Source organism: Micropterus dolomieu, linkage group LG04 (genome assembly GCF_021292245.1).
Source record: "Micropterus dolomieu isolate WLL.071019.BEF.003 ecotype Adirondacks linkage group LG04, ASM2129224v1, whole genome shotgun sequence".
NCBI lineage: Eukaryota > Metazoa > Chordata > Actinopteri > Centrarchiformes > Centrarchidae > Micropterus > Micropterus dolomieu.
In genome coordinates, this window is record NC_060153.1 from 3,314,859 (window position 1) to 3,328,941 (window position 14,083).

Genomic DNA, 14,083 nt, shown 5'->3' on the forward strand with positions numbered 1-14,083 from the left:
TCAATTTTTTCCTTTCTCTAGAAGTCCTGACTGGACTCTCCGGGATGTGTCTTTTGCATATTTTCTAAAATGTAACACTATACTGACTTTTCTTGAGGGATCAGCACAGATTATGCAGCACAGACAAACTGCACATTATTAGAGAGGAAACATTCCTCAAATGGTTGGTGGATCTGGCAACCTGGCTGCTTGGCACGTCTGTCTTCTGTGTGTGTGAGTGTGAGAGAGTTTGTGTGTGTGTGTGTGTGTGTGTGTGTGTGAGTGCAGTTGGCAGCACTACACACACTTCGATGTCACGGTCGTCTTCAACATCTGTCCTCTTAGAGAATGACCCGCCAGGCTTCCACACAGAGGAACTCCAGGCACGTTGCTTTCCAACCAAGAAAACTGCTGTTTTCATCCTCAGCAGCTCCAAACACCTGCAGTGTGCTGAGTTAATACATATTACTTTGCATATGAAAAACCTGCAATAACAGTCGTACATATTTTAATCCTAGTATCATTAAGGTTGATAACTAGCAAGCAATGTATAGGCTAATAAGCCCTGTGTTCCTTTTAAGAGCCACAGTTTTCTGTGAATGACACACAAATACAGACAGGTGCTAAATTAAAGGGAAAAATCTTGAATAAATGAATCGAGAAACATAACAAATGCAGATGCCTCCAAACAGGGCTCACTGAATGGTTTGATGAATATGAAAACGATGTGAATCATAAACTCTGGCCTTCACAGATCTCAAACAAACTAAAAACCTATGAATCACCGCCATCAGAACACCAAATGTGGGAGTTTTGTGTGGAAGAATGGTGTTCATCCCTCAGTACAAGAGACATGGAGAATCTATGCAAAGGAGTACTGAAGCTGGGCTGGAGGTGTTTGGTAGACTAACCCCTTACTGAGACACTTGGCCAAACCAGAAAAGAAAACACATCTCTAAAAAGCAGTTTTGTAAATTGCTTTTGTAAATTACAGTAGGCTATATGAAATTTGCTTGTTTGCTTCCAGTCTATCGCCATGTGGATGTTCATCCAGAGGCCTCGCCGCCTCTTTGCTGCTTAACCCCGCCCACACAGAGCGCTCAAACCGGCCATTGGTTCAACGAGGCGCCGTCTTCTCCACTGGTGGAATTTATAACTTCACTGTAAAGCAAAGCAGCGAGTCATTCAGACAGTTGGAAGGTCATCCAGTGAGGGAGACCTACGTGGTGGCTGTCACTTTTGGTACCGTGGACATGTTTTAAACTGAAGAAAATAGTTTCATTAGAGTTCCCTCTGTCCATGAATGAAGCGGTAAAACTATCCACTCCGTCACAATGTGGAAATCCTCCGGTGGGTCAAAAAACACCTTCAACTCGGCAACAGGACTCCGCGCTGCTGCCGCCGCGGTCACCTGTCTGCTCGTGACCGGGATGCTGGTCGTCACTCTCGGACACCCGAGCAGCGGAGACCCGGTGGAGCCTCCAGCTGCAGCGACGAGCGGAAAAGTTTTCTCGGCGTATTTCAAGAAACTGACCCGGGAGAGAAGGGCAATAAGCGCCCCCCCGCGGAAAAGCGCTCCGCGCGGGCCGGTGGAGCATCTCTCCCCGGCCGACCTGTTCATAGCGGTGAAAACAACCGGAAGATATCACCGACAGAGACTGGAGCTCCTGTTGGACACCTGGATCTCCAGAAACGTGCAACAGGTAAGCCAGCGGCGTGCTACCTGTTAGAAGATACCTGATCCATGGAAACCTTGGAAACAGCTCACCTGAATTTCTTACAGGAAACTGTCTTAGATCAGGCGACACAGCCAGCTCTTTTATAAAGTTAAAATAATAGAAATTGGATTTTTACTTAATAATAAAAAATAAAAACATGACAACTGCAGCTGGAGGAGACTACTGCATGTTTCAATTTGGAGTGTTAATGTAGGTCCAATCCATTCAGAAAGAATAGGCTAGAAGAATAGAAGAATTATCATTAGCCTTTACATTATGTTATATTGTGCAAATCATAGTTGCACAAGAGGAGAATAAACAGGCTACCAGACAGTATAGGCTACTTTGAATTTGCTTGTAAATGTTGAGCTCTTGTGCCTAGTGTTTATGTGATTTATAGGCTAGTGAAGGGTCACAAAAAGGGAAATTCCTGTTTTGTACCTTTTCATGTCAGATTAGTGCTGATAATTTAAGACCAGAGCTCAAAGTGTGATCCCCTGTAAACAGTCCTCATATCAAGGAATGTTGTGTATAGTAATCGCCTGCTGCTACTGCAAGAAAGTTATAAACCCCCAGAAATGTGATTGGGACCACTGGCTCTTTGATCCCGCCTGCCAGTGAATTGTAAAACAGAGATAGAGGCCTTTTGTTATGTATGAGAGGGAGATCTGAGGTTTAACAGGCCAACCACACTGCTGCTAATGTGTTGACATAATACAGGCAGGGGTCATAAAGAGGAAAGACTACACTGGAGAAATCTGGTGGATAATGAACCCTGGATTTTGTCAAGTCGTTTCATTGTGATGCAGGTTTCTTTCAAGACTGCAAATACAACAAAACCATTGTTCAGTTGTAGTTCAGACTGCAGTCAACATGCAGGGACTTACTATTGTCGGCACTATGAAAGCCAGCTTCAAACATCATTAAAACTGAGAAGTCGTGGCTCATGGTTAAATTTCAAAGCACTTTCCATGCACTTTGCAGTTTCAGTAACAAAATACAAGTTTAAGGTACTGAACAACGCCAGATTTATGAGACAGTTAATGGGTTGTTTTCCGATAAAGATTTTACATGGAAAACATCTGCTGTTCATAAATCATCATAAATGTGATTTAATGATTGGAATTTACCCAATAGCAGATCTATACATTGAGATAATAGTCCACATGGATCAGGTTCAACATTAAAATACCTCTTAATTCTAACCCTAAACCAGACATTTAACACTGAAAACACTGGCTTGTAATTTAGTATTTTTGTATCACTGTTTTACTTAAATAAATCTGAATAGAGCCGCAACTACTGATGATTTTCATTTTTGAACAATATACTGATTATTTACTTGATTAGTTGCTTAAAATTGCGAAAAATGCCCGTCAACAAGCTCCCTGACTCCAAGGTGCTGTCTTGAGTTGTGTCTTTCTTATCCAGCCAACATTTGAGAAGCTGGAAATCTTGACACTTTTGTGTGGAAAAATTACCTAAACGGTTTTATCAAAATTGTTTTTCAGTTAACTTTTGATAATTGACTCATCGTTGCAGCTCTAAATGGGAAATTCTTCTTCCACCACTGATATTAGAAACCATCTTTCCCTAGTCATCAAACCACCAGTCCTGTGATCTGGAGGAGTTATAACATGACTACTGAATCGGTAGTGTCTCACAGATAAATATTTGAGATCAAACGGTACGAACAGACAGCTTTTTAGTCTGAATCATAGTGGTGAGTGAGTCAAAGATGAATCTGTTGCTATAAAACACATGGGACTGTGGTAAACTGCACCCAGCGGCTTCAAAGCTCGTAATCGAATGCAGACATGACTGTGGACCGTAGCGGTCGCTGTGATTTCCAATTAAACCTCAGTGTTTGAGGAAGGACTCGCTCAAGTCTCATGTCCTGCTGCACTGAGACTGTTGACATGTAAATAGAGTTTATGTTGGGGAATTCAGTTGGGGTGTGTGAGTGTGTGTGTGTGATGCATTCCTACATCTGCTCTCACGGTCAGGTGTGTGTAACTCTACCTGTTTCCCAGACACACCTCTATACTATAAGATTGCTGAGTAATGGAAATACAGTGGCACACACACACACACACACACACACACACACACACACACACACACACACATTCTCACAGTGTTACCATCACAAACACAAATGCCCTGGGAACTCACCAGATTTCTCATGGGAAGTTAAAAATGTGTCTGATCACAAGAGTAAACACGGACACCACTTCTCCTGCTTCATTTGCTGTTGCCGCTGTTTCCTGTGTTGTAAAGCTCAACTCCTGGAGAACAACTGACCCTCCAAACCCCACCCCCACCTCACTCTCCTCCTAGCTTGGCCCCAAGCATACACTGGTATGACACAGAAGCTGACTCCTCTCTAGAAGCTTAAGAGGCTCACAGTAGGGAAAAAAAGCCTGACAAAAACTCACAGCTGGCTGGACTCTCTGTTCCCCCCCCCCCCCCCCCCCCAATATCTGTTTCTCTCTACCACAGGCAGTGATATGATGACGCAGTACTTACACCAAAGATTTATTATTGAATTTGTGCTGCATGGCAGGAAGGTTGCAAAGTGGAATCTGTCTGAGCCTGGTCTTTTTAACTGGCGGCATTAGGGCAGGTTTTGTGTTATTGTCCCTTTACTTCAGCATACAGGATTTTAAATTAAACAGTCAAAAAGGTCTGACTTTTAGCTAAACATTGAGGATATTCACAAATGCATCAGATGAACAAAGTATGAATTATAGATCTTTTAGGAAGCAGAAAGTAAAACACAAACATTAGAACATAAAAGTCATTTATTATTTGGTGTAAAGTCAGTTGCAGCCAATTAATGTCTAAAGGCACACACAAGCAGACTTTTGGCATCTTTCCTGCTGATGTTCTGCTAGACTTACACTGCAGAAACCCATTAAGTATTGATCAGTTGGTTTGCAGGCCTTGGCATCAAAGTGAAAGGACATACACAGCCATTTAAATGACTATGTTTTATTGTTAAGCAGGTCTTTACAATCAAATTTATTCCAGTTTTAACTTAGACCTTAATGTTTTTAGCCATGTTAGCAGCGTGGCCCTTTGGCTGACAGTGTCTGTGGGTTGGTTGGTTCACTACTTTAGTCCAAACTGAAATATTTTGCCAAGTATTGGACATTGGATTGCCGTGAAACTTTGTAAACACATTCATTGTCCCCCAGAGGATGATTTTTTTTGAATGTGGTCTCTTCACAGCAAATGTTAACAAGCCAAAAGCTAAATTGGATAAAATTCAAGGCCTTGAACGTTTTTGAAAATGGACACAAATAGGGCCATTTAAAAGTGCTTGAATTTATATATTTTGTGCAAGAATAGGAATTGAAGTTCTTTTGAATTTTTTTTTTACTTTACTAACACAGCACAATTGAGAAGTGTTCTCAAGGCTCTTTCTAATTGTTGTCTGTGAGTTTCTGTAAAGCCTAGTGGTAATTAATTACTGGTTTAAAGTATATTGTGTTGGGTCCTTAAATTTGAGGTAATTGGGACTTGAAAGTCTTTGAATTTGAAGCTTATGAAGGTGTAGGAACCCTGCATCGCAATTGTGCTTATTAGGCATCATTACCTCTTGCTGCTTGTTTTGGGGGACTTTTTGCCTTCAGGTCTTCAGCATGTGGCAAGTGAAGCTGCTTCTTAATTGGGCTGAGTTCATGTGATTGACTTGGACAAGAACATCACACTGTTTGGCCATAAAAGCTCTTTGGTTACCTTGTCTAGATGTTCAGTATATCGTTGACCTGCTGCATTGTCCTAACATGTGGTGACAAAAAAATGAATATCCTTTTCACCCAATAGGAATGTAAACAGCCTAATATTAAAGCATCGGGTTCAGCAGATTTTCACTTCAAATCTATCCTATCCTAGAGCCTAGAGGATATTTACAAATTGCTCTGCATGTGCACCCACAGTGTGTGTTTACTTCCTGTGGAAAGTTGAGGGGCCTGCATGGCTCCATGAGTAGACAATGACCCTCAACCCTTTCACTCATCACATAAACACACACACACACACAAAGCTACAGGGTGCAGACCAGCTGTTCTGCTGTTGATAGACAAGAGGTTAACCTTTGTCTTGGCCTCAATCCAATATCAGCGTTGCTTGCTGCTGCAGCGTGTGCGTGTGCGTGTGCGTGTGCGTGTGCGTGTGCATGTGTGTGTGTGTGTGTGTGTGTGTGTGTGTGAGACAGAGGAAACAGGTTGAGTCTCACCTGAGATCATAAACAATCATCCCGGAACAATGATAGTGGAGCAGTTAGAGCTTCTGTATAATGGTGTTTTTGGTTCCCTCATGGTCACTAAAGGTGGCTGGAATAACATGAACTGTGTGTGTTTGTGTTTTGTTTTTTCCACAGACGTACGTTTTCACTGATGGAGAGGACGAGAAGTTGAGGACAAGGATGGGTGAGCTGCACACAAACACACACACACACTGAGAGCAGTTTTGCTGAGTAGCAGCAGTGTTATCTGCACTCTGTGAGCAGGAAAGCAGGAACCAGGCTGCTGACTGGGCAATACTGTGTTTCCATTAAGTGCAGGAAGTCACTTTAGTTTAATCACAGGCCGTTCCTCTTATTACTCATGGAATTGTTTTACTTTCAATGAGATATTCTTCTCACTATCGGAGACATTGTACAACCCAATGCTGAAAAATGTGTAATGATTATTAATGATATTTCATTATGGTGTTTTCAAGCAGTTGGGTTGTAATGAGATAACCTTTTCAGACTGCTTTCTTGCTTCTGAAACAAATATTTAATAAAAATGGCTTCAACAAATAAATGTATTTCTTTACTTCTTTCCCATTACATTTCTTTATCCAATTTGCATTTTGTTTTGTTCATTTCATTAAACTTACACTTTTTAACTTCAAAATATTCTTCACATTTTATTTTGGTTGACTTCTAATTATACAATAATTACTGTGTCGGGGTTGGTTATTGATTTTTTGTTTGTTATTGTTTATCAGGAGCTCACCTGATCAACACCAACTGTTCAGCGGCACACAATCGTCAGGCCCTCTCCTGTAAAATGGCTCTGGAATATGACACTTTTATTAAATCCGGCAAGAAGTAAGATGTACTCCCCGCACACAGTAACACACATTTGTCATAAATGTACAAAAAGAGTAGTTTCCTAACTCTCAGCGTCACCCGTTGCAGGTGGTTCTGTCACGTTGATGATGATAACTACCTGAACGTCGGCTCGCTCCTGAAACTCTTGTCTCAGTACAGTCACACGCAGGATATTTACATCGGCCGGCCCAGCCTCGAGCGACCAATAGAGGCCACAGAGAGGCTCTGCACCACCGAAATGGTAAACTCCCAAAACTTGATATGATTCGTCTTGCAGAGGCTCAGAGAGCGTCACCTTAAACTTGACTTAGAATAGTTAAAGAAGCTGTATGTTCTGTACTCATGTTGTAGCTTCACATCCTAACTCCCTGCTCCATAACTAAAATATGCATCTAGATCTAGGTCCCTTGGTAGTCTCACGCTTTTTAAAAACATTCTTTTAAGTTGCAAGAAGTAAAAAGTGATTAAAGAAACATCAGTTTACCCTAGTTTTCTCCTGGGCTCAGCTAACCACAGAGGGAGCGCTACATTGGATTACCCTTCACTGATCCCAAGGCTGCACATAAAGCACTGTATGATTACACCACCTTCATTCATTGTGTGTGCGCGCGTGTGTGTGTGTGCGTGCGTGTGCGCAGAAGCAGGTGCGCTTCTGGTTCGCTACAGGAGGAGCAGGATTCTGTCTGAGCCATGGCCTTGCTCTGAAGATGAAGCCCTGGGCGAGGTAAATCTTCACTTGGATAAATCATGAGACTTTTTGCCGCTGTGTCAGCTATATTATCAAATCTCCTCTTTCTTATGCTCTCTACTTCTGCCTCTGTCTAGTGGTGGCACTTTCATGGCGACAGCTGAGCACATTCGCCTCCCAGACGACTGCACAGTCGGTTACATCGTCGAAGCGCTACTTAGCGTGAGCCTCATCCGCTCTGCATTGTTCCACTCCCACCTGGAGAACCTGGGACTGGTGTCAGACATACACAGCCAGGTACACACACGCTCACACAAACAGACTTAATGATCTGCCAGCTGTCTAAACAGCTTGTGTTTTTGTTGTCCCCACTTGTAGGTGACTCTCAGCTACGGCACAATGGAAAACAACAGAAACACTGTCAACCTGAAAGGACCATTTTTAAAAAGTGAAGATCCCACAAGGTAGGGAAGGTTTATGACATTTGAGTTAATTTTGTTTTTCCAAAATGCACAAAGGAACACAGTACACAACAGTGAAACATCTGGGGCTACAACTAACAGTTATTTAATGATTAATCGATTGGTCCATAATGTGTACTGTGAGAAATTCAATATTTCCAATAGATTATTTGACCAACAATCCGAAACACAAAGACCTTTATTAAGACATCACACATAAGACAAAGAAGAGCATCAAATCAATTGAGAAGCTGGAATTAGAAAATGTTTGGCATTTCATAGCTGTTGATGAACCAACCAATTAATAAGTTAGTTGTATTTTTTATGTTTATTCTCCCATGTAAGTGTCCAACTTTTATTAAATAGGCTGGTGCTAAATTGATTTATCCTGTGAATGCAGGCGCTGAAAAGGGCAGCCTTGTTTGTTTTTTTTGATCCAGTCTGTGATGCTCAGTCACAAACACAAAAGATGGCCTTCTCTGTGAACATTTACAGTAGAGGGGCAATAACACATCACAAAGAGGACCAACATTCATACTGATGTTACAGGCAAACAAAACAATACATTTGTCCCCCTTCCCGGACAAATAAAAAAAAAAATCCCCCTTAATGTCAGGAATACTGAGATCAGGTTTTGTTTTATCCTTTGTATTGTTTTGTTTGCCTGTTCTTTTTCTTTGTCCTCTAGTTGTCAGTCTTCAGTAGACACTGATGGCAGTGTGCCAAGAGGGTGTGAGGGAGGGCTTGAGGTAATCAGATAAGCTTGCTGACCTATTGGCGGATGGGTTAATTGAAAAAGATTAAAAATCTTTTCGCACAATCAATAATACATTGTTTATATTGTATTTTTGTATATTTCTGATGCAGTCCTGCAACTGCTCAGGCAGTCTATTTCAGAGAGAGCTCTAGTTTTAAAACATGTGTCTTACTATTCTCCTTTATGTAAGCGCTTCTTGTTGTGTATGTTTTACTACTATGACAAGTTTCCTGGCTTTGTTCATTGTGTGTATGTGTGTTTGTACACATGACTTATTGTATTCACGGTCTTATTTTGAAATCCCCAGTTGGCAGCTTCCAGGCATTGTGACACTCATTTCCCTCTCTTTCTCAGGTTCAGGTCGGTCCATTGTCTGCTGTATCCAGACACTCCTTGGTGCCCCAGCTCCCGGCAACTTTAACACCCTTCCAGAGACACAGACTGAATGAATAAGTAAATGTCTGCCTAAACTCAATTTTCTCTGATGGAGGAGGAAATCATTACAGACATCCAGGAATAACATGAAGGAGTCACACTGCTGCCCTCCGCTGGCTCCTGAATACTGAAGAATCTCAGAAACATTTGGACATAAACGTTTTCCTTATGTCCCACAGCAATCTGAGTAGTAGACTGTGTTTTTAGGAAGGACTGCCATTTTACTAGTTTGACATCTGAACTCTATCACCCGATTCAAAAGGCCCAAAATTGGAACAAGAGTAGAAAAGTAGTGATGGATGTTTGGAAGGATGAAAAATTGAGCCACAACTTTGTTATTCCTTGACCCTGAAGAAAAGAAAATGTAAAGTTTGACCCGAGGGTGGCACGGGAGGACAAGCCATGTTGTTACCTAAATCAAAAGGGTGTATCCTCTGTACGGTGGACATCTCAGCTCCAAACGTAGAGGTGAGCCTGTCAAACGTCTGTCTAATCTCAACATGAATCAGCTTCAGATGCACCTCGCCACGCTCAGCAGTCCTGTCAGTTTTGGCTATTGTTTGTTAGCTTCAGCTGTACTCTGCATACTCTGCATTGAGTTTAATGCTACTGTTGCTTATTTCTTTATTAATTGCTGAGATCTGGGATCAGATCAGATTGTTGCTTTAATTGTTTTTATGTTAGTGAGTTTTGGAAGTGCTGGAAGGCAGATTTTGTTACCTTTGGACCAGAACTTCTTTTTAACGATTACTAGATCTTAGAAATTACTTTGGTGAGTACGATGTTTTTCTGACGAGAGAAACGATTGCCAAAACTATGAAAGACCCAAGTAGTAATAAACCAGCATTATTCTTTTACTGTACATCTCAACGTTGGGTAAGTGGAAATTTTGTTGGTGCTCCTTGAAAAGTCAGAGAATCACCAAAGTCCCCAAAGCATTCATCCTATAAACGTATTGGCAATCCACCCAATAGTTAGTAAAAAGAGATATTTCACTCTGAACCAAAGTGTTGGATCAACAGACGAACCGACAGATTGAGACCATCATCCCTGGAGCCATGCCAGGCGTCCATCATGACTAAAGATGAGACTTGATTTAAATGAATCTTTGTTGCTGGACTGTCCCACTCTTTCACCATCACTTACCGTCCCATGACAATAGTATAGGAGTTTTGTCCACTCAAAATCTCTTCTGTCTAATGTAGCTTGCTCGTCTTTTGCTTGCATTGTCCTACATTTCCAGTGTCTTCTCTCCACTTTCTCAGCTCTGAAAGATCAATCTTTTGAAGGTATGTGAATATGTTACTTAGTCGCCACCCTGCGCCCCTACATGCTGCAGTGTTAACCAGTTTGGATTCAATACGTGACACTGTTACACTGAATAGATGAAGTGAAGTAATTAACACAGAAATGCATAAGGTTCAGTTCATCATTTTTTAGCATGTTGGAGCAAAAAACATGTAGGGGATTTTGATGGTGTTATAGAATCCAGACTCCGTATCTGAAGTTTTATGTTGTCAGTGTTCAGTATTATCTTTTCTCTGAAGTATATCATAATGACTGAGCACTTTGCTGTTTTATTTCTGCTGTTTGCCGTTCATCATAAGATAAAAGGATATTAGAGAAGAATTTTATAGTACGCTCATTTGTTTTCTTAACGAGGGTTAAGAGAAGATTGATTCCACTTTGGTGTATGTACACTAAATATAAAGCTACCAGTTAGCTTAGCTAACCGGAAACCACTAGCCTGGCTCTGTCCAATATAATCCCCTGTAAAAGCACAAAACAAGCAAGATATGTTGGTATGGCTGGTAAGCAGATAACCCATAGACAAAACCAGGCTGGCTGTTTCTTCTTGTCACTAGTCTTTATGGTAGGCTAGGTTAACTGCAAACTATTTTGTCTAATTTTATATTTGGAACTCATCCAGTGAGGCCTCTGTTACAAAATATTCTTTTATATTCTAAAAAGGTGGATCTCACCTGTCTTGGGTGCATAATGATTATTAATGATGTCACACTGCTTTTAAAACATTATACTGTAGCAGATAACAAAGCTATCCCCTTTGTGGTTTTATCGACAAATGACTCATGTTGGGTCGTCTTCTATCTTTCTGTGCATTGAAAGCAGTTGTTACAACTGAATGAAAGTCATTAAGTTAAATTCTGTCCCTTGTTAAATGAATGTATATGATGAACAACTGAAGTGTACATGCTCACTCCAGTATCTGGACTGTATGTAGACATGAAAGTCAATAAAAACAGTTGTGTGTCCCTTTCAGTATACTTGAAAGGGACACTGCTTCGACCTTTTACCTCTGACCTTTTTTATGAGCTGTTGGGTTTCTGTCTGGAGACCCCTCCTCTGTACCCGTAACCCCACAGAATTCCCCACAAACATCAAGAAACAACAGTGGGCCTCTTATCTGATCAAGCCATACACATGGCCCTGGAGAGATGGAGGCAAAACATCAGCGGACTGCGTGTGTGTGGTGTGTGTGGTGTGTGTGGTGTGTCTCTTCCACTGTGAACTCAAGAGATGTCGCATTGTGTGGACCATGGGGAGCACTTGCACAAACAGTGATACACAGTAGTAAATTTGTGAAGTTATTCTTAGGTTTAATATACCCGTGAGAGGACTGTGACACCTGCTGGCTGTATGTGTTACTGCAAAGAGTAAAATCTAGGATTGTTTATTAAAAATGGCTCTCTGCTGCCTACCCTGAACTATTTTTATATTTAGCTGTATACGTAAACTGTTGACAAACTTACAACCCTATGTTAATACTTGTTTGAAGGTATTTCAAATTTTATCTCAGATCAGACATTTGTAAATGTGGACTGTGGAAACACCAGGGACAAAGATGGATGTAAGCCCAATTCTTTTTCTAACAAAGTTGGATGTATTGTGTGTTTTTTATTTTTATATATATATATATATATATATATATATTAAAACTATCAATAAACCAAATGAAAAACAGAAATGGCAAGTGCATCATCAGACCTGTGGGAGCCAACATCCCTAACTTCTAAAATATGTGAGGTTAAGTTTCCACATTTCCATTTGTCTTCTTGTTTTTCACTTTTAGCCATAGGCCAGCGCAATTCTAGTTGAACTTGGTTGAACTGTGGATCATAGATTGTTTAACCACCTGCCGTCTTTTTCCTGAAGTTGTTTCTGTATATCAAAAGTAGGTTACCACCACCAGAAATACCACAACAGGCATGAAGAGATTTGTATGCTGACTCATGGTGCACAAGAAAACCAACCCTGAATATGAAGAGTTGCAATAGTTGAACATCTTTTTTTTGACTGAGCCCATTTGCTCTGTGTGGGAGTTTTCTCCAGACAGCTGCTGTGAGTGTCTGAATCAGTCACATTCTGTTTATTGCCTTTAAACAGCATAAAGCATGTGCCACATGAGGTGCAGCTGATCTTTTGACAGCTACAACAAAGAGCAAATGATCTCAAATTAAAAAAATAAATATTTTGCACATCCCTACACAAATTGTATTTTAAATAACAGCAATATTGTACATATTCTTTATCATTCTTTTATATTTATTAATATCTTATTGTCAAGTTTATTTATGATCGTTGACCTGCAGTACTCGCTTTATTCTTCTTATATTTTCTACCTACAATGTTTAATGTTATGCACAAAAAACAACAAAGCAAATTCCTTGTATGTGTAAACCTGCTTGGCAATAAAGATGATTGTGATTGTGTTTTTCTTGCAGTTGGCAGCACGATCAGTTTTAAGAGCTTTCCAGTGATAATACAGTACCCACCAAAAGTAATGGAACAGTAAGGCAGATTCCTTTGTTTTTGTTGTTCACTGAAGACATTTGGGTTTAAGATCAAAAGATGAGTATGAGACAAGAGTTCAGAATTTCAGCTCTCATTTCCTGGTATTCACATCTAGATGTGTTCAACAACTCAGGACAAACCACCCTTCACAACAATCTTTATTCTACTGAACAGTTTTTAGATTGAACGCTGAGGACAACCTGCACACTTTCATTACTGGAAAAGATATCTATAAAGCTCTGGTGTCAGTTTCAAGTGTCACAGATCCACAATGTTTGCACAAGACAACTCTTCTCCAGTACACGATGCTATATTCACAACAAATATTTTGGCCATCTTGCCTTCATCAGGGTGTTGCCTGAGTCTGTTTCCAGTTCTCTTATATACAACACATTGATCTGTAACCCAAAAATAATATTTACAAATTCTCATTGTCCTTAATTTATACAAAAACCATGTGTCATGGGGCTACCCCATGCCTTCATTGAAGCCAGCAGTGTTGGTCTTGGCATGCTAAGCTAACCTTAGCTGAGCATTAGCATAGGACGGTTACCCTTAGCATATGGGCTAGCATCAATGGACACATGGCCTGTCATTTCATGTCAGTTCATTTAAGTACTGGTTGGAAGAGTTGAAATCATGGTTGGATAAATACAACACATACACAGTTCATTTCAAGTAATTTATTTTAGCTTATGGGATTTACCCAAGGTCATTCAAGTGTTTGTGTTTTATTCACCTGTTCTCATCTTCAAGCAGTGATCGGGGCCGAAGGGGCAAACAGGAAGTGATGGAGTGTGGAGTTATTTATAGGGGGAAGACCTGGAATGGTCCAAGTGTGAGCCAGTACAGAGGGGTGTACGGGAGTACCTTAAAGTTGCTGTTTTGTTTAGCCGGTAACATTTCATTTCTGGTTTTCTAGTTGATGTGTTGTGTGGTGATGTAGCCAGAGATGTGTTTGATTGTTGAGATAACATAATGGTGTTTAATTGATTGTCAATTAACTTTGGTTTGTCTTGTAGGAGGGGCTTCGGGTATAAAGGAAGGAGGCAGAGGCTCCCCTGGGGAGAACAGCTTTGTCCTGGAAGGGCACATGTGCTGGAGCCCAATAGTCAGGGCTGATAC

General features: G+C 40.8%; 1 protein-coding gene across 3 annotated transcripts; it reads left to right on the forward strand.

The window, feature by feature from the left end:
• Positions 1–1,155: 1,155 nt before the first annotated feature.
• LOC123970313 (beta-1,3-N-acetylglucosaminyltransferase lunatic fringe-like) lies at positions 1,156–11,457 on the forward strand. 3 transcript variants are annotated; one of them, XM_046048304.1, is made up of 8 exons: positions 1,156–1,682; positions 6,085–6,133; positions 6,699–6,801; positions 6,892–7,045; positions 7,446–7,528; positions 7,630–7,789; positions 7,871–7,956; positions 9,065–11,457. In XM_046048304.1, the coding sequence occupies exons 1-8, from the start codon at positions 1,314–1,316 to the stop codon at positions 9,129–9,131; spliced, it is 1,071 nt and encodes a 356-aa protein (XP_045904260.1). In that variant the 5' UTR covers positions 1,156–1,313; the 3' UTR covers positions 9,132–11,457. The 3 variants fall into 3 exon arrangements, with proteins under 3 accessions (XP_045904260.1, XP_045904261.1, XP_045904259.1); XM_046048305.1 differs by having other exon boundaries at positions 7,449–7,528; XM_046048303.1 differs by having other exon boundaries at positions 1,157–1,682; positions 7,443–7,528.
• Positions 11,458–14,083: the final 2,626 nt, after the last annotated feature.

Excerpts from the sequence above, each read along its gene's own strand:
- LOC123970313 (XM_046048303.1), top strand. The coding sequence starts at position 1,314 with ATGTGGAAATCCTCCGGTGGGTCAAAAAACACCTTCAACTCGGCAACA. Across the intron at positions 1,683-6,084 it reads TCTCCAGAAACGTGCAACAG|ACGTACGTTTTCACTGATGG; the intron begins GTAAGCCAGCGG and ends TTTTTTCCACAG. Across the intron at positions 6,802-6,891 it reads TTTATTAAATCCGGCAAGAA|GTGGTTCTGTCACGTTGATG; the intron begins GTAAGATGTACT and ends CACCCGTTGCAG.